A 19144-nucleotide genomic window follows, 5' to 3' on the forward strand; every position below is an offset into this window, starting at 1 on the left:
TACGAGGATGACTGACGTTTAAAGTCCTAGGTTTTTCTTAGAATACTTCAGCTTGAAGGTTTGTTGGATACTTTAGAAAAAAATACACTCCCCGGCGTGGAATCGAACCCCGGTCTCCTGAGTGACAGTCAGAGATACTTACCACTATACTACCGAGGATGACTGACGTTTAAAGTCATAGTTTATTCTCAGAACACTTCAACTAGAAGGTTTGTTGAATGAACTAGGCAAAAAATACACTCCCCGGCGGGGAATCGAATCCCGGTCTCCTGAGTGACAGTCAGAGATACTTACCCCTATACTACCGAGGATGACTGACGGTTAAAGTCATAGTTTATTCTAAGAACACTTCAGCTAGAAGGTTTGTTGAATGAACTAGGCAAAAATACACTCCCCGGCGGGGAATCGAATCCCGGTCTCCTGAGTGACAGTCAGAGATACTTACCACTATACTACCGAGGATGACTGACAATTAAAGTCATAGTTTATTCTCAGAACACTTCAACTAGAAGGTTTGTTGAATAAACTAGACAAAAATACACTCCCCGGCGGGGAATCGAACCCCGGTCTCCTGAGTGACAGTCAGAGATACTTACCACTATACTACCGAGGATGACTGACATTTAAAGTCATAGTTTAATCTCAGAACACTTCAACTAGAAGGTTTGTTGAATGAACTAGGCAAAAAATACACTCCCCGGCGTGGAATCGAACCCCGGTCTCCTGAGTGACAGTCAGAGATACTTACCACTATACTACCGAGGATGACTGACATTTAAAGTCATAGTTTATTCTCAGAACACTTCAACTAGAAGGTTTGTTGAATGAACTAGGCAAAAAATACACTCCCCGGCGGGGAATCGAATCCCGGTCTCCTGAGTGACAGTCAGAGATACTTACCCCTATACTACCGAGGATGACTGACGGTTAAAGTCATAGTTTATTCTAAGAACACTTCAGCTAGAAGGTTTGTTGAATGAACTAGGCAAAAATACACTCCCCGCGGGGAATCGAATCCCGGTCTCCTGAGTGACAGTCAGAGATACTTACCACTATACTACCGAGGATGACTGACAATTAAAGTCATAGTTTATTCTCAGAACACTTCAACTAGAAGGTTTGTTGAATAAACTAGACAAAAAATACACTCCCCGGCGGGGAATCGAACCCCGGTCTCCTGAGTGACAGTCAGAGATACTTACCACTATACTACCGAGGATGACTGACAATTAAAGTCATAGTTTAGTCTCAGAACACTTCAACTAGAAGGTTTGTTGAATAAACTAGACAAAAATACACTCCCCGGCGGGGAATCGAACCCCGGTCTCCTGAGTGACAGTCAGAGATACTTACCCCTATACTACCGAGGATGACTGACGGTTAAAGTCATAGTTTATTCTAAGAACACTTCAGCTAGAAGGTTTGTTGAATGAACTAGGCAAAAATACACTCCCCGGCGGGGAATCGAATCCCGGTCTCATGAGTGACAGTCAGAGATACTTACCACTATACTACCGAGGATGACTGACAATTAAAGTCATAGTTTATTCTCAGAACACTTCAACTAGAAGGTTTGTTGAATAAACTAGACAAAAATACACTCCCCGGCGGGGAATCGAACCCCGGTCTCCTGAGTGACAGTCAGAGATACTTACCACTATACTACCGAGGATGACTGACAATTAAAGTCATAGTTTAGTCTCAGAACACTTCAACTAGAAGGTTTGTTGAATAAACTAGACAAAAATACACTCCCCGGCGGGGAATCGAACCCCGGTCTCCTGACTGACAGTCAGAGATACTTACCACTATACTACCGATGATGACTGACGTTTAAAGTCCTAGGTTTTTCTTAGAATACTTGAGCTAGAAGGTAGGTTGTATAATTTAGAAAAAAATACACTTCCCGGCGGGGAATCGAACCCGGGTCTCCTGAGTGACAGTCAGAGATACTTACCACTATACTTCCGAGGATGACTGCCATTTAATGTCATTATTTGTTTTTTAGACCCTTCAGCTCACTGGTTTGTTGAATAAACAAGACAAAAAATACACTCCCCGGCGGGGAATCGAACCCCGGTCTCCTGAGTGACAGTCAGAGATACTTACCACTATACTACCGAGGATGACTGACATTTAAAGTCAATTATTTTTTAGACCACTTCAGCTTACTGGTTTGTTGAATAAAATAGGCAAAAAACACTCCCCGGCGGGGAATCGAACCTCGGTCTCCTCAGAGACAGTCAGAGATACTTACCACTATACTACCGAGGATGACTGGCGTTTAAAGTCATAGTTTATTCTAAGAACACTTCAGCTAGATGGTTTGTTGAATGAACTAGGCAAAAATACACTCCCCGGCGGGGAATCGAACCCCGGTCTCCTGAGTGACAGTCAGAGATACGTACCACTATACTACCGAGGATGACTGACATTTAAAGTCATAGTTTATTCTAAGAATACTTCAGCTAGAAGGTTTGTTGAATGAACTAGGCAAAAAATACACTCCCCGGCGGGGAATCGAACCCCGGTCTCCTGAGTGACAGTCACAGATACTTACCACTATACTTCCGAGGATGACTGACGTTTAAAGTCAAAGTTAATTTTTTAAACCACTTCAGCTTACTGGTTTGTTTAATAAACAATGCAAAAATACACTCCCCGGCGGGGAATCGAACCCCGGTCTCCTGAGTGACAGTCAGAGATACTTACCACTATACTACCGAGGATGACTGACGTTTAAAGTCAAAATTAATTCTTTAAACCACTTCAGCTTACTGGTTTGTTTAATAAATAAGGCAAAAATACACTCCCCGGCGGGGAATCGAACCTCGGCCTCCTGAGTGACAGTCAGAGATACTTACCACTATACTACCGAGGATGACTGACGTTTAAAGTCATAGTTTATTATTTATTCAGCTTAAAGGTTTTTTGATCAAACTAGGCGAAAAATACACTCCCCGGCGGGAAAACGAATCCAAAAACTTGCATTAACAACTTGTAGAGGAAAGAGCAGTGCTGCCATGGAAGCTCAGGCAAGTTATGTCAATTAATAAAACTAATAGTACCAACATGTACTTTGCAACTTTCGTCAAAAGATAAACAACAACTTTTGCAAAACTTATTATTTTATTATTTCATTGCCAGTTTATAACCAAAAAGAAGCAATTTTTTTAATGAAAAGAGAAACAAATTTAATATCAGTAAAAAATAGGGGATTACCATAATTGTTGTCTTTATTATTATGTTTTGTTACACATTACGGTGTTTTTCTTTTGTCAAAGACCCAACGTCCGCACAAACTAGTAGGATCATAACTGGCTTGTTTGCTCCATAATACTGGTCATGTTTTTCATTTTACATTATTTTACTGTATTTATCTTTTTTTGATTATGGCAAAAAGATTGTACCAGCCTCTTTGAAAATCAGTAAAGCTATGCACGCTTATAAACTAAAATGTGGAACATACAAATAATATGTTTGTAAATGTACACTAACGCACTACTGCCAATTTCCTTTTGGCAATGTCTTAACATTTGCTGTATTTACTTAAGACTTGGGAGAAACATTGACTTTGTAAACAATTACTTCATGATCACATGATTACGTCATGATCACTGTGCACTCTGAAAGTATTGGTTGTTCACACTAAGTTAAACCAATAACAACACTGATCTACACTGATTAAATATAAATGAACCATGGTGAAGTATCATTTGGTGGTATATGTAACTAAATAGTTAAAGAAACATTACAGAATTTGTAAGAAAATAGTTCGTCTAAGATCACAGATTTCACGGTCTTGATTATAGTAGAAAACATCCCTTGAAATATTTCCGTCTGAAATGTCATATTTGATGAGAAATAAATAAAACAAATTTCCTGATTGGATTTTATCACTCAGTGAGCGTTAATTCATTTTATTCGTTTTTTAATAATCGATGTCATGCAAAATTAACGTGCTATCCATTTTTTAATTATTGACTTTATGCAAAACGTGCTATCACTGTTTTCACTATTTTCTCGTAACCCAGATGGCCGATCGATCTCAAACTGCTTCAGGTTTGTCAGTTTATGTACATGGTGGATAAAGTTAATAAATTACTTACACTGCCAGCAACTGTTTTGTTCACAAAAACCAATTCTGTAATATTCCTTTAAGGATAACACATTTAACACTTGATGCTCTGATTTCCTGCTTGTGAGGGTTAAGGCAGGTTAATTACAAGGAAACAAAAATCATATTTCAAACCAGAAAGGAAATGCTTAGGGCTTAGTCTGCAAAAACAAATATGACTATATATATATTTCAAGTGAAGCAGAACTACAAAAAAATACTAAAGCTATCAAAATAAAATAAAACTATATTCTACCCTGAACAAAAAAACAAATACCCTGCTACTTCTTCAAAATCTTAAACAAATCTTATTTCGAAAATAAAAATTTATAAGCAATGTAGAGAAACACTATTGTTATTAAAACCATGTAAGACTTGTTTTAGGGTGTGGCACACATAGTTATCTCTGGTGTTTTTAAGGTTCACATAGTAAGCAAGTGCTTACAGGCGAGCTACAGTGTTTAAGCCCTAGTAGGAAGCTATAGTATTACAGAAGAAGGAAGTCATGTGAAACACATATTATATAAATAATTCAGACTGTATACTTAAACAACTTTAAAAACGTTCAGGGACATGATATTAAAGGTGAACATCTTTTTTAAAACAAATTGCAAATAGGGCAACACACTAAATCCTGTTCCCTATGTTCCCTCGACCCTACTGTATTTACCTAATCCCATAAAAAATAGAACACGGAGAATGCCGAGTGCGTCATTGAGCGTGCGATTTCGTTGTGAGACTATTTCAATGGACCCGCGTTCGCCATTTTCCCCCGTACAGTGGACGTCATAAACAATGACTAATGAAAATACGTAGAAATGGTCTATGTGCGATGCCATTTTGCCATACATGCGAGTCAAGCTGGGCAATGATCATTTTGCCATACACACACATCGCGTGGTATCAACACGATGCATCCACAGACGACACAGAGGGCGACCTAATCCTTATTGTAACCTTGACCCTGATGGGAAGAGTCCGGTTATAATATTGGATATTTAATAAGTTAAACAAAACCATGTTTCTTGGCTGGATGGCTCAGGCAGTGTTGAGGGACACTCCGAGCTCTTCTTAGATGACTTTAAGCTCTTTGCCAGTTTCAATGAAAGCTTCTACACAACGTTCGATCTCTTCCTCAGAGTGAGCTGCTGATATTTGAACCCTGATCCTGGCTTTACCTGCAAGAAATAAATATGACATTTAATAACTCCCTCACACCCAAGGCTAAATCTGTATGAAATCGAGATTGCTTGTCGTTGCCAAGAGGTTAAGAGCACCATACTCAAGCTCTGGTGTTTCTGATCAGCAGAGTGTGGGTTGTAGTTCCGGTTGTGACATCTTTGTCCTTAAGCGAGAAACTTAACCGTGATGCTTTGTCCTTTAGATGGGACATTAAGCCAATGGTCCTGTGTGTTGTATAAAGCAAGTAAAAGAACCCAGTGCACTAATCAAAAAGAAACAGAGTTCGCCAAGGTGTTCCTGGTTTGATTGGCAGCATTTTGCGCCAGAGCACCTTATACACCATTACATGGTGCTATGTAAAAGGAGTAGATCTCATAACTTAAACGTAGTCTCACATACCTTGCAGGAAAATACTGTATGTTAAGCACCTTGAGCGTCAATGAGTGAAGGATTTGGCGCTTTATAAGAAGCAACAGTTGTCATTTATTATTGTTGATACCTCACAATGCAATGCTTCAAATCAGATTATACACTTTTAAGGTGATTGCTTTAGGGCAAAATAGTGGCCGTTAACTGTATGTTAATTTGCCTGAATTTGTAAAGGGTACATTTAATTATTCTCCTTGTTTACAAAGCAATACATGGCCTTGCTCCCACATACATCAATAGTTTCATCTCAAAAAAGTTGTCTTCTTCATCCATGAGCCGTCGATCAACATCCAACATTCATCTTCAACTTTCCAATGGTCCACACACGAATACCCGCTATGGTCATAGAGCATTCTCAGTAGCTGCACCAACTTGCTGGAACAAGCTCCCTCTTTTCAGACAATGCTAAAGCGCTTTGAAACGCCTGTGGAAAGCGCCAAACAAATGTTATTTATTATTAATATTATTTATTATTGGCTCACCTTTAGGAACAACAGGGAAACTGAATCCAATCACAAAGACTCCACGCTTGAGCATTTCTTCTGAAAACATCCTGGCAAGACTAGCATCACCGAACATAACAGGACATATCGGGTGACCCTTCCCCTGTTAACAAATTAAGAACAAATAAGTTAGTAGCTTCAATGCTGGGCAAGATCAGAAACAAAAATACTGTAATTATTGATCCGCAACTAGCTTCACAAGTTATTGGACTTCTTATGATGCTTGGTTTCCATGATAAAGTTCGCTTGCACACACCAAAGCGGGACGGACCTGAGCGCGATATAAGAAGCCATTATTATCCAAGACCACTGGGGCACTGTGACTTGAAACTAAAGTATGCCAACCAGAGTGAATCGTGCACTCACTCTGGTTGCTGACCAAGGAGATAAACCTGCAATGGTGTATTAAACCCCTCTTTAAAACATTTTGAACCTTTTGAAAACAGTTGATGCCATGAGGTGAATGATCAGAAAGAACATGATCAAGATTTACCCAAATAGTGAATCCAGCTGCCGTCATTCTGTCCCTGAAATGCTTTGTATTCTTGGCTAGCTGAGACACCAATGACGGATCGTCAGTAATCATATCGAGCACCTACAAAAGAGAAGTTTAAATTATTAAGTCTTGATCAGGGATGACATTGCCTTAACCCTGCACCATGACATTGACCAATCTATGACCCTACCTTCAACAGATTATAGAAACATCATTCAAAGATTTACCTTGGAAGCTGAAGCAACAACAGGCGGTGGTAACGTGTTTGAGAAGAGATATGGACGGGACTTTTGCCTCAACATGTCAATCAAGGGTTTGGGACCAGTGGTGTAGCCACCTGTTTGGTTTGGAATCAATTAAAAAATACCACAGATAATTCAATAAGCAAATTCAAATTAACTTTGAAATACTCAGTCTTACACTGACAGCTTTACTAAACTCAGAAAATATAAGTTATACGTGCAAATTTGGCCAATAAGGCAACAAAACATAATTCAAATTCAAATTATATTATAAATTTCACAAAAATAATAAAGATAAAACCAATTATAATGCCCTATAATGCTTAGAAAGTATAGGGTACTTCTCCCAATGCTCAAGCTAGCTAGCATATCAGGCCAATACGCCCGAATTGTGGGTTGATACGCGCAACGTCGTTCAAATTTCATCGCTAATTTCACATAAATAATCAAGAAGAAACCATTTATAATGTACTTCTCCCAATGCTCAAGCTAGCTAGCATATCGGGCCAATACGCCCAAATTGTGGGTTGATACGCGCAAAGTCGTTCAAATTTCATCGCTAATTTCACATAAATAATCAAGAAGAAACCATTTATAATGCTCTTGAATACACTTCATGGCTATAAACCAAGATTAACACTAAATGGATACATTCAGAAGACCTTGTTTTAATTCAGCATCCTTTGGTCAACCTTCCAAAGAACAGATACTACCACTGTGTACACTGTGAGTAACAGGGATCAGATTGTACCACAATGGTGGACTTTTGAGACGCTAGGTGGAAGCAGACTTACCAGGTAAATCCATTGCTCTCGGCAATGTGCGCGTGCTCAGAAAAATGTAAACAATGGAAATTTACCTTAAAAAAAGGTCTGCTGCCATCTAACGTTCCAAAGCCTCCAATTGTTGCTAGCGTTTACATATCTTACCCGCTGCTCCTCCGAGAGCTTTACCAAGAGTGGAATTGATGATGTCGGAGCAGCCATGAAGGCCTAGAAGTTCCTCAGTCCCTCGACCTGTCTCACCAAGTAGACCTGTACCATGGCAGTCATCAACAAACAGAAGGGCCTTGTATGTGTCTGCTAAACTTACTAACTCCCTGTACAAGAAGAATAAGAAAAACAGATTAAAACTTGGCGCGAACATTGGGTGGGGCGGTTAAGAGCACTGAACTCAAGCTCTGGTGTTTCTAATTAGCAGATTGGAAAGGGAATTACATGGAGATAACAGGTGTGAGTTGTCACACGAAGAGGTATTTTATTTTAGCATATTCTAGAGCTTTCATTTAATGCATTGATTCAAGGATTTCTAATTGCTCTGTATTTTGACTATTTTACTTTTTACCAAATAGCAGTTGTAATAATGGCAAGGAGACCCTGTTGTTAAAAAACTGAAGATTTCCATCAAAAAGAATTATTTTTCTTAAACATGTTTCTTACTTGAGAGGTGCAATGTCTCCATCCATGCTGAAAACACCATCAGTAACAATCATACGCATGCGACAATCTTGGGTCTTCTTTAAAATAGATTCCAGGTCTGCAGAAGAGACAAAATAATCAAAATGACAATCAGGGCACTTAAATAAAGTGCATTGAGATGTTATTGTGAAATGCACAATATAATAACTGGGTTTTTTATTAAGGGAAGGAGAAAACGCCTTGGTGCCTGCCCTTGCACTTTCTAAACCTAATCAATACGCCTGCTTACCGTTGACATCCATGTGTTTGTATCGATGACGTTGTGCCTTACACAACCTTATGCCATCAATAATAGACGCATGGTTGAGCTCGTCAGAAATGACTGCATCCTCTGGTGTTAATAGTGCCTCAAAGATGCCTGCGTTGGCATCGAAGCAACTAGCATACAAAATGGCATCTTCCCGTTTGTGAAACCGAGCCAACTTTTCTTCCAGCTCTTTGTGGATGTCCTGAGAAAGAATTGTAGAATGTTTTCAAGATTACAGTAAAACTGGCACAGAGGGGAAATCATGATAGTAAAGTAAATTGTTATGCTGCAGGAGATTTCGTCTCCCCACTTGGTGTATCCCAACACATACATAAATAACAAATCGGTGAAAAATTAGATTAAATTGGTCATCAAAGTTGCAAGAGAATAATGTCAGAAAATACACCATTGGTGCACATAGTTGTGTGCTCTGCCAAAATAATACTTGAGTGAGAAATTAACTCTTTCTCAAAAACTGTGTTACTCTAGAGGAAGAAGTTCTCACTATGTTTTATACTATTAACAGCTCTCCATTGCGTGTTACCAAGTAAGTTTTTATGCCAACAACTATTTTGAGTCATTACCAAATGTGTCCAGTGCCTGAAACTCGACAAACAACTCCATTACCTGTGTGCCGCAGATAAACCTGGTAGAGCTTAGACCTGACCCATAATCATCAAGGGCCTTCTTGGCTGCATTCACAACTTCAGGATGACTCTGTGGAGATAGAAAGCCACATATTTGTAAAATAAATAACCATAGTAGGCTACTAGGGTTGTAGCTAGACCAAGTTTAGTAATCGCAAGCTTCAGGTAGGCATGATACCAGGTTTCCAAACTGATCATCCTATGAACCCATGCAAATAATTTGAATTACATTTTGACCATGTTCTCTCCCTGTGACATTTGATACTGTTGATACAATTAGCTGTGTCTCATATCAATACTATTTTGATTCTTGGGGAAATCTGTGATGAGCAGCACAATACATTTTGCTCAAAGTGCTGGGCAAAAATTGTGAGTCCTAGGCAGTCCTGCCCAGCACCGCCCAACGAGATGTTGCTCCAGAACTATGAGCCTGCTCAAAATTTTCGGACGACCATCTCGCCCTGCAATTAGAAAGAGTGGTAACTAACTTAAAACGAGAAAGGTGTACTACAACTGGAATTGCTTTACTTGGATCGTACTAGGGAAGTGCTAGACGTGGTGCATTTGGATGTTCATTCCATTTACAGACAGACTCGTTACAAGAATTTAACAAACTAGGGTTACATTATAGACATTGGTTGTCAAGCCAAAGCTACATGTAAACGGTTCATTCAGAGTACGTCAGACCAAACCAGTTTTATGGTTCTTCTTAGGACAGGTTTAGAAATGTTAAGAAATAGTTTGGTGTGACCCAGCTTTTAAAATTACACCTGAAAAGAAAACAGGTACTCACAGAAAGACCCAGATAGTTGTTGGCACAAAAGTTCAGGATGTCATTAGAGTTCCCAGCTACTCTGATTGATGCCGCCTGCCTCGTTACTATGACACGCTCTGGTTTATATGTACCTACAAATTAAAAAGAAGAATTCATAATAATAATATCAATAATAATAAACACACAGGACTTTTAAAGTGCACAAAAGCCTCGATGCACTTTACAATAATTAATCAATTTAAGGCAGTGCCTGAGGTCAATAGAGAGCCTCAGCGAAAGAGCATAAAACATTCATGGAGCCTTTTGTCGATTTCAACGTTAGCATCGATAATATGTTTGTTTTTTTATAGGCTTTGTGGCTCGCACATTGTCTACTGGCACACTTTAATGAACCAACACCAGGGGTTATGCGCGAGCAGTGTATGCTAGCAGAGAATGAAGCGGTGACTCTGATCGCTCACCCCTGGGATAAGGTTAGCTCTTACTAGACAGCCCTTGCTTTTCAGACACAGAGATTTCATTGGATAAATGATTTCATTGGATAAACGTGCAGTGACATAAGCTTTCCATATCTGTGATTTGATTGGTCAGAGGTGATGTGGTTGCAGCTGACAAACATCACCTCTGACCTCTGTGTTTTAATTGGTTGGAGGTGATGTGGTTGCAGCTGACAAACATCACCTCGGACCAATCAAAACACAGAGATGGAAAGCTTACTTTCGGTCATCTGCATGTACATGTAGTGTCCATGTGTATCGGTACAGTACATGTACTTGCATGTAATAATGGTGTTGAATTTGACTGCGTATGTGAAATGGATGTAGGTGAAAGGTGATTATGGACAGGGATTGACCTGCTAGAGGCCACTCTCTGGTGTTATTCATGAGCCTCAAAGTGTGATGTCAGATGTTCTGGCTAAGCTCTTACCAGCTTCGTGAATAGAGGTCATGACCTCATACATGGCTTCGTTCATCACTGCTTGAGCCTCAGTGCTATACCGCACACAGCCATGCTTTGCAATGTGAAGTTGACATGCTTTCGCCAACACCACCCTTGCCATTTCTATCAAAAAGGGAAATGTTATGTTATTTAAACATTTTTATTTTATATTTTTTTATGAGGTGTTGAAACAAAGGTCAGGATGCCTCATAATAAATTAGCAACTCGTAAAAATCACAGCAGCTCGCAAGCTTTTTTATTTATGAAACTTGTATTCAGCCCACTCAAGTACAGTGTACACTGCAAGGCTAGTTACGATAACTTAACGTTTACGTTTACGTTTATGTTGGTTAACTCAGCAAAATCCACAAGTTTGGACATAAAGCTAAAGGCCGGGGAGGGTGGTTGATTGGTGCTCAACCCTCAAGCAGTAGGAATACAAGTGCCATCAGGCTAACAATAAAGGGCCCAAAGAAACGTAACACTCCCGTAGTCCCGACGGCGAGAGGAGGGTTACATTATCGCAACTTACTGTATGCCTACCAGCAGTCTGCTGTGTATATTATGTTCCGTATTATTATCTTAAAATTATAATTATTTATTATATGACCAATGATAACATTATTTTTATTTACAATATAGTTAATTTTCTTAACTTTATTTATTAAAAAATAAAATAAATCACTAATAAAAGTAAGGTAAGGAGTAATGAACTTAGAGTTTTAGACGTGCAAATTTCTTTATTTTTATTTGAAGCAATGGTAGGTTGTCTTCTTACCTTGTTTGCTGTATCGATACTTTTGGAGGGTTTATTAATTGACAATGCTTGTTTGATGTTTGAGCGTTGTTGATGTTTTACATAAGTGTCCTTCTCGGGAAAAAAATGAAATTAAATAGCGCCACCAGTAGTGACGTTCTAATCATACAGCTTGACTAAAGACCACTATTGGTGGCGCTGTTTTGCCGTACATCTTTGCGAAATTACATGACACGTCCATCCCCAAACTTGAAAGAAAATATCGATACAACAACAAGCAAGGTAAGTAGTTTTCAATTGCATGAAGAAACATTCATTGTAGTGTTAAGGAATTTGAATACTATGAGAAAATATTAATCAATTTAATAAACTATGAAAGAATTACATGAATTGTGGAAATAAAAAGACCGAACAGAACAGTGAACTTCACTGTCATCAGGTCATGTCTGTGTGCTGTGACTGTGTTGTGTATGTATGGACGGTCAAAATTGGACATGTTGGAATTGACATGCACCGTGCATGACACATGCATTGCATGCACGGTCCCATGGTCAAGCTGACAACCTCCTCGGCCTCGTGATTTAATACATGCTAGGGATTATATGGATGGATGGGTTAGGATTAGGAAAATGGGTGTCTTCTTAATTAAACAATTATTAATTAACAAATAACAATAACACCAACCAACATGTCGTACTCGTCTCAAATTTGTGTGCATATTTGTTGTGCATCGAATGTGTATTCGATGGAGCCAACCAACCGGACGAACCCCTGGTATTTAGTATTCAATTTTCAATCACTAGACTGAATCTGATGAGGCTCATTCCACTATATCTGTATATCGCTTCCACAAACGATAGTGGAACAAGTCTCAAATTTCTAAGAAGAGATTAAGACTAAAAACAAAAGAGTAGTGATCATTAACAACAAAAACAAAAGAAGAGAAAAAGAAAGAAAGCTGGAGAATGCACTAATATAATATTATAACCTTCTGAAGTTTTGGTCCTTTGTAATTTGTTGTTATCCACTTGTTCTTCAAATATTTTTTTGTAGAAGCTCGGAGGAAGCCCAAGTAAAGTGATCAATTCAATCTGGTAAATAAGCTCCAGCCACCAAACCAACCAACCCACTCGCCACCTGTTTCTAAGGACAAGGCTGTAAGGATGGGGGGCTTTGCCAGTCTTTTCAAGAACCTTTTCGGGAAGAAGGAGATGCGAATTCTCATGGTTGGGCTCGATGCAGCGGGAAAAACAACCATTTTGTACAAACTCAAGCTTGGTGAAATCGTCACAACCATTCCGACCATTGGTGAGTAAACCTGCAGATTTTGTTTATCATATTATCTCAGTGGATTGTGGCATTGGAAACATAATTTCATAATTCAATCATCATCAAAAATTATCACTTTTAAGATATATAACTGTTATTTTGTTATTCTGTTATTTACTTGTACAATTTATTTTATTCCTGCAAGTTCCTTATTTGCAAGCAGTCTTGAAACTTGTGTAAACATTTAATATTTTTACCTGCATACAACTGATTTAGCTCCTTGTTGTTTGATCCTTCATCCTCGATCAGGGTCTTGAGCATGGTCTTGGTGGGTCTTCCGGGACCGTGCCTGCCGTGAGTGGGATCCCACACACCATGACTTTATTGGCTGACCAGTAGCCCTGGGTGCCATAGGCCATGACAAGCACTGATTTGTTATTACATGCTAAGCATTTTGCTTGAAACGCGGCTTGAAATGTTAAGTGCAGGCCTGTAATAACATGCAGGCCCTGGAGACCATTGACTTTAAGATTTCCAATGGAAGCGCCCTTTGCAAAATGAAATTGGCCCTGCCCTATCAAAAGTGAAATTGCAGGCCTGTTAAAAAGGCAGTTAATCCTAAGTTGGATTAGCCTATTTGAAGCTTTTCATCGGTTTGTTTTGTTTTGTCCATGATTATTTTCAACAGGATTCAATGTAGAAACAGTGGAGTACAAAAATATCAGCTTCACAGTTTGGGATGTTGGTGGTCAAGACAAAATTAGACCCCTGTGGCGGCACTACTTCCAAAACACACAAGGTGAGTACAGTATTCTTGGACTTCATTGTTAAAGTGTATTTGTTTGATCTTTGGTGACAGTCATGCCAGTGTTTAAGTTAAAACCACACAGAGCGAGACCGAGACCGAGACTCAAATTGTTAGAAATCAAGACCAAGACCTCAGAAGAGGATTTTAAATGCTAACAGCCAAAATTTGTTTTCAATTTGTACATGTTCAATACTTAACAACAGAATTGTGCCACCCTTCAAAAAAGGGAAAAAGGACACTGCACGGTGAAGTTGACATCCGACTGAGTTGGCTACCGAGTTGACTTTAGATCGAGATGACTTCGGAATGAGTTGATTTAGGACCGAGTTGACTTCGGAACGAGTTGACTTCGGACCGAGTTGACTTCGGACCGGTTGACTTCGGGCTGAGTTGACTTCTGACCGAGCTGACTTCGGACCGAGTTGACTTGGACCGAGCTGACTTCGGACCGAGTTAACTTCTGACTGAGTTGACTTCGGACCGAGTTGACTTCTGACCGAGTTGACTTCTGACCGAGTTGACTTCAGACCTAGTTGGCTTTGGACCGAGTTGACTTTGGACCAAGTTCACTTCAGACTGAGTTCAGACCGACTTGACTTCGGACCGAATTGACTTCGGGTTAAGTTGACTTCAGACCAAGTTGACTTCTTACATATTCACAGCTTGAGTTGGTTACTTATAACAAAGTTTCTATTTTTGTTCAGGTTTGATATTTGTTGTTGATAGTAACGACAGAGAAAGAGTTGGTGAAGCGAGAGAAGAGCTCAACCGAATGTTGAACGAAGAAGAATTGAAAGATGCTGTCCTTTTGGTATTTGCTAACAAACAGGTATGGCACCCTACCCCCATGTATTCTTATTCACTGGTTACCCCTTGCTATTTCTGTGTTTTCTGTCTCACTCTCTCTCTCTCTCACTCTATACATGTATTTCCACTTCACTTGGAATATTAAATGTACTTACTTGTTCATTTGTTTTGTAACTTAGCTTTTGAAAAAGACTCTGCTAGGGTCGAAACATAAGGCCATTATCAATTTTTTTTTCATTTATACCATAGGTCATATTGGTTGGTAAGCAGTTTGCATCATCTTATTTTATTTTCTCTGTTGTATGATCTTTTGCTTTCTTTAAACCAGTTTCAGTGTGACAACATAAAGTGTAAATCAACGCCCAACTTTAAAAACTTTGTAGCCACAGCCCTCTGGGGTTCAGTGTTTTGTGCAGCTGGCAAAAGGCCATTGCAGTGTTACTTAACTCAATTATATCTTCAACTGTGTACTTTTTACTGATCAACTTTGCATTTTTCCTTGTTATTCTTTTAGGATCTCCCTAATGCAATGAACGCAGCAGAAATTACAGACAAGCTGAGTCTTCACAATCTGCGAAATCGAAACTGGTACATCCAGGCAACATGCGCTACGAGTGGTGATGGCCTCTATGAGGGATTAGATTGGCTATCAGCCCAGCTTAAAAATCAAGCGGGAAAATAAATTACATTAGGCAAGAGTGTTTGAACACCTTGTAGATAATTATTTCCTACAGATTTGTTTTTCATTGGGGCAGGGTTGGGAGAGATAGTGAAAGATCCATCTTTAAAAATATTCCGTTTTCCAACAGAATTCAGAAAATCAAAAGAGTAAACAAAACATTTGATAAAATTGTGACACTCTTATTCTTGATACTTGTGGACTTTATAGCACCCACCTTGTGTCAGACGGATATTGCATGTACCAGTTGTCAATTTCAAAGCATTTTTGTATGTATGTTTTGTCCTGTATGTATCAAAGTGTTGTGACCAATTATTTTAGATGTGACACTGGAGAGGTGTATGTAAAGGAACATCCAAAGATAGATTATTTGGCATTTTGACGGTGTCCAAAATTATCAACACTGTAAGTTATATACTATAGCAGCTTAACAGTTGAAACTAAAAACTTTCAGATGTAGTTCATGATTTTTTTTCTGTATTTAAGATTTGTGTTCTGTTAGTTTTGTGAAGTTATTTTTGATGTAAGACTTCCATGGTGTACTTGCAAAAATACAACCAATCATAAAAAAAAAAAAATTGAGAAAATAGTAAAACTAAATTCAAGGATTATTTTTGGTAATACATAATCTTGGTGTGGTTAGACTTATTTAGGTGGTTTTGTTCTTATTGTACAGTAAAACTTTATCTCTTACTTGAAACTCGAAAAAGTTTCCGAATTGTATCAATAAACTGTCAATTAGCGTGTATTACACCTGTTTCACACTGTCGCGTCAGAGTCGCGCGGAACCAAACAGATAATGAGCGCCTCTGGGTGGACCCAACTAAATTTTGGTTTCAGACAGGCAAAGATGGTAGTCTGAAACCAAGGCGCTCCAGAGTTGTTCTGAATGACTGCAACAGTCGATTATGTTTTACTTCTAGCGTGGCCAGTCCCTCCTTAATGTTTAAGACGTAAAACTGTTCATGTATTAAATTCAGAATTTGGTTCGGCACGACTTTGGAGCACCTGTCTGAAACAGGTGTAAAGTTCTCTTGCTATAAATGTAATCAAAGCTAATAGGAATACAAACATTCTTGAGTAGAAATGTGTTACCATAGCTACCTCCTAGCTTCTCTGTGCAACACAGTAACAAGTTTTACATATTATTATCATTGCATACATGTACATGTACACAATATTTTAATCAAAATAAAACAATAACTTTAAGATTTGCTGTCGATTTTTAAGCTTCTTGAAATTGTAATACACAGATATAACAATCTTACATTTCAAGCTAGTTAGGATTTCAAGCAGGCTCTTTTTGTACAAGCAACTTGCAGGTAAATATTTTCATAGGTGTAGTGTGGGATTACATTTTTAAAGCTGGTTTTTCATACAATTTTGAGGGAAAATCTGTAAAATTCCAACTTCCTCATCTTCGCCTGGCCAAATATCTTGGCAATTATCTTGTTACCGTCGGGGTTTTTGTTCACACAAAAAGTCCAGAAGTGACTATCTTTCACCAATAGGAATTGTACAGCAGTTACTTAGCCTTTGGTTTTTATGACCATTACTGGGTGAAAGGAACCATAATGGTTTCGATGTGGCTTCTTCTGTAAATTTGTACAATGGCTTTTGAGCAGTGCCAAGGTTGTTTGGATGAATTGTGTAAGATTGCAAGGATATGTAAGACAATGGAAATCCATGGTATTATATAAAACCGACAGTTAACAACTGTATGATGATGGTGTAAGCAAAGTAAAGTTGTACATAAACTCTGCAAAGAGACACAATGTGGGATCATCTAAAAGATTGTTTTGCTTGAATTTGTTTTATTATTTTACTCGGAAGGGTCTAGTAAATGCGTTCTCCACAAAATAATGTATTACATGCTTATTGAAAAATATACAGGTGACAAGTACCTAATGCGCTAGTTACAAGTTTTTGCAAAAATGTCTACGCCACAGACATAAAAGGTTCTTCATGTCTGTGGTCTATGTCCATGTCATTTCGGAAGGGCGCCCTCACCTAGAGGTCCAGAGTTTTTTAATCCTGCGCTCTGTGCATACAAACTGTTTGTCTAGGTCCGAGAGTAATAGTGGGAGCCTTTAACACTAGGGGCAAGCACATGCTCAGAACTATGTAAGCAAGTGAAAAGATTAGCCTTGTCTGCTGCCACCTAGCATTCAAAAGTCTCCCATTGCGCAGTATGTAGAACAATGGCATTGTTTTATATAAACAATAGATGGATAGATAGATGCGGATTGTCAAACAAAATTCTTAAAAAATGATCAATAAAACAATGTAGAAAACCAAAGTGCGCCCTCAGTGTCCAACTGCCCAATCCAACTTTTTGATTTGCATAATTTACTACAAAAAATTAAGTTTTGGGGTCGCGACATTTAGGCTCACTGTCATGTCCATTAGTTAGCTCTGAGCAAGAGAGCGCAGATTCATTTTCTATATAAGTATTTTTCTCTTTTCTTTGGGGTATTGACCCCTTGCACGCACTGTACACGCGGCGACTGTGCCTAGCTCTCCATTTTGGTGGTCAATAGGTTTATGTGTAAACGACGTGTCGCCTAAAATGCGCACTTCACTGAATAAGCACAGTGTCTGTGACCACCAAAAGGGCGCATCCAAGATTATTCTGGTGATGACGTCACGTGAAGTGGGGTCAATTGGAAGATTAAAATCAGTACAGCAGATTATTTTATATTTTTGATGTCATGAATGCTGCTTTTGGTGTACTTGGTGAATGCGTCCTTTTTAAAAGAGAACCTGCCTCCTTCTAGTGTCTCTACAAATGGCGTCATAGACAGGATAGAGTGAGTATCCCCATTGTAAACAATTATTCTATAAACACTGACCTGTACAACAAATACACAAAATATCAAGTTGGACACAGAAAATAAAGACAAACCAGGAAAACCAATCATTTGAGGTTCAACAATGTTGCTACCTTTTTATACATTATACTTGTTTTATCTTTCCATACATTTTGTGACGACTTTGCAAAGGAATAAACACATTCATACTTCCCTGCGAATGCAATACGAATTTTGACGTCACAACTTTGCAACAAATAATACACATTGGTTGATCTGTGCTCAACTCTGCAACATTGGTTGTGAAAACAGCCCCATGACGTCAACAATTCACTTCAAATTCGAAGGAAGTATGAACCAGGCTAAATAGTCCAAGCATGTTATTAAGAAATACAAACAGAAACAATAGTTAATTGTGTTTATCTTTACATGTTTGATATGTTCTATTGTATTAATGTGTTTTTCTGCTAGTTGATGTTACAAAAAACAAACACAAAAAGCATTGTTATTTTAAAAGGATTCATATGTGAAACAGGATCAACTTCAGTCAACTACATGTAGTAAGGAGAATGACGTGTATGGCAAACACCAAAGTTTGTGGTGGGTTGGCCTTCGTCACACACAATTCACACCTTGATTGATGGTCTTGGTTTTCAAACCATAGAGCTATAATGGACTAGAGTGCTAACTTTAAACAAATACTTCTCCCGTCTGAAATAACCATTAATTTAAAAGATTTTGAAGTAACAAAAATTGACCCTGGCAATTTTAAGGCATTGAGAACAGGGCCCAATATATAGAGTAGCCTCAGCAGAAATATTGCTTTGCAATTTTCTGCTTAGCGCAAATGAGCCAGATACTAGTCCTAGAGGGTAAATGTACATTTAACTTTTTGGCTCATATTGATCTAATTGGGAAACTTGTTTTGAGTTTCAAGTACATTCTAAGAACAAAACCAG

The 19144-nt window shown here is 38.6% G+C and overlaps 2 protein-coding genes and 11 non-coding genes across 13 annotated transcripts; 1 reads left to right on the plus strand and 12 right to left on the minus strand.

Moving 5' to 3' along the window:
- Positions 1–87: 87 nt before the first annotated feature.
- On the minus strand, positions 88–159 carry Trnad-guc. Its single transcript has one exon. It is a non-coding gene; the product is annotated as a tRNA-Asp (tRNA).
- A 231-nt stretch (positions 160–390) lies between these two features.
- Trnad-guc lies at positions 391–462 on the minus strand. The gene has a single exon. It is a non-coding gene; the product is annotated as a tRNA-Asp (tRNA).
- A 79-nt stretch (positions 463–541) lies between these two features.
- Positions 542–613, minus strand: Trnad-guc. The gene has a single exon. It is a non-coding gene; the product is annotated as a tRNA-Asp (tRNA).
- Positions 614–693: 80 nt separating this feature from the next.
- Trnad-guc lies at positions 694–765 on the minus strand. Its single transcript has one exon. It is a non-coding gene; the product is annotated as a tRNA-Asp (tRNA).
- Positions 766–1147: 382 nt separating this feature from the next.
- On the minus strand, positions 1148–1219 carry Trnad-guc. Its single transcript has one exon. It is a non-coding gene; the product is annotated as a tRNA-Asp (tRNA).
- A 79-nt stretch (positions 1220–1298) lies between these two features.
- Positions 1299–1370, minus strand: Trnad-guc. The gene has a single exon. It is a non-coding gene; the product is annotated as a tRNA-Asp (tRNA).
- A 230-nt stretch (positions 1371–1600) lies between these two features.
- On the minus strand, positions 1601–1672 carry Trnad-guc. The gene has a single exon. It is a non-coding gene; the product is annotated as a tRNA-Asp (tRNA).
- Positions 1673–2054: 382 nt separating this feature from the next.
- Positions 2055–2126, minus strand: Trnad-guc. The gene has a single exon. It is a non-coding gene; the product is annotated as a tRNA-Asp (tRNA).
- A 227-nt stretch (positions 2127–2353) lies between these two features.
- Trnad-guc lies at positions 2354–2425 on the minus strand. Its single transcript has one exon. It is a non-coding gene; the product is annotated as a tRNA-Asp (tRNA).
- A 232-nt stretch (positions 2426–2657) lies between these two features.
- On the minus strand, positions 2658–2729 carry Trnad-guc. Its single transcript has one exon. It is a non-coding gene; the product is annotated as a tRNA-Asp (tRNA).
- Positions 2730–2809: 80 nt separating this feature from the next.
- Positions 2810–2881, minus strand: Trnad-guc. The gene has a single exon. It is a non-coding gene; the product is annotated as a tRNA-Asp (tRNA).
- A 1204-nt stretch (positions 2882–4085) lies between these two features.
- LOC117300351 (2-amino-3-ketobutyrate coenzyme A ligase, mitochondrial-like) lies at positions 4086–11962 on the minus strand. Its single transcript, XM_033784115.1, has 11 exons — positions 11834–11962; positions 11044–11178; positions 10135–10247; positions 9322–9411; positions 8677–8896; positions 8409–8505; positions 7899–8068; positions 6955–7064; positions 6725–6826; positions 6211–6334; positions 4086–5295 (listed from the first exon to the last, which is right to left on the minus strand). The coding sequence occupies exons 2-11, from the start codon at positions 11174–11176 to the stop codon at positions 5189–5191; spliced, it is 1266 nt and encodes a 421-aa protein (XP_033640006.1). The 5' UTR covers positions 11177–11178; positions 11834–11962; the 3' UTR covers positions 4086–5188.
- Positions 11963–11994: 32 nt separating this feature from the next.
- LOC117300352 (ADP-ribosylation factor 1) lies at positions 11995–17167 on the plus strand. The gene is made up of 5 exons (XM_033784116.1): positions 11995–12094; positions 12866–13120; positions 13770–13880; positions 14594–14718; positions 15211–17167. The coding sequence occupies exons 2-5, from the start codon at positions 12976–12978 to the stop codon at positions 15376–15378; spliced, it is 549 nt and encodes a 182-aa protein (XP_033640007.1). The 5' UTR covers positions 11995–12094; positions 12866–12975; the 3' UTR covers positions 15379–17167.
- The last annotated feature ends 1977 nt before the right edge of the window (positions 17168–19144 follow it).

This window comes from Asterias rubens, chromosome 15, assembly GCF_902459465.1.
Source record: "Asterias rubens chromosome 15, eAstRub1.3, whole genome shotgun sequence".
In the NCBI taxonomy this organism is placed as follows: Eukaryota; Metazoa; Echinodermata; class Asteroidea; order Forcipulatida; family Asteriidae; genus Asterias; species Asterias rubens.

Bases quoted from the DNA above. Each gene is read 5' to 3' on its own strand.
- LOC117300352 (XM_033784116.1), top strand. From the start codon at position 12,976: ATGGGGGGCTTTGCCAGTCTTTTCAAGAACCTTTTCGGGAAGAAGGAG. The intron at 13,121-13,769 runs GTGAGTAAACCT...TATTTTCAACAG, and splicing joins CACAACCATTCCGACCATTG to GATTCAATGTAGAAACAGTG. The intron at 13,881-14,593 runs GTGAGTACAGTA...ATTTTTGTTCAG, and splicing joins CTACTTCCAAAACACACAAG to GTTTGATATTTGTTGTTGAT.
- LOC117300351 (XM_033784115.1), bottom strand. From the start codon at position 11,176: ATGGCAAGGGTGGTGTTGGCGAAAGCATGTCAACTTCACATTGCAAAG. The intron at 10,248-11,043 runs GTAAGAGCTTAG...TTTAATTTGTAG, and splicing joins GACCTCTATTCACGAAGCTG to GTACATATAAACCAGAGCGT. The intron at 6,335-6,724 runs GTAAATCTTGAT...ATTTGTTAACAG, and splicing joins CAGCTGGATTCACTATTTGG to GGGAAGGGTCACCCGATATG.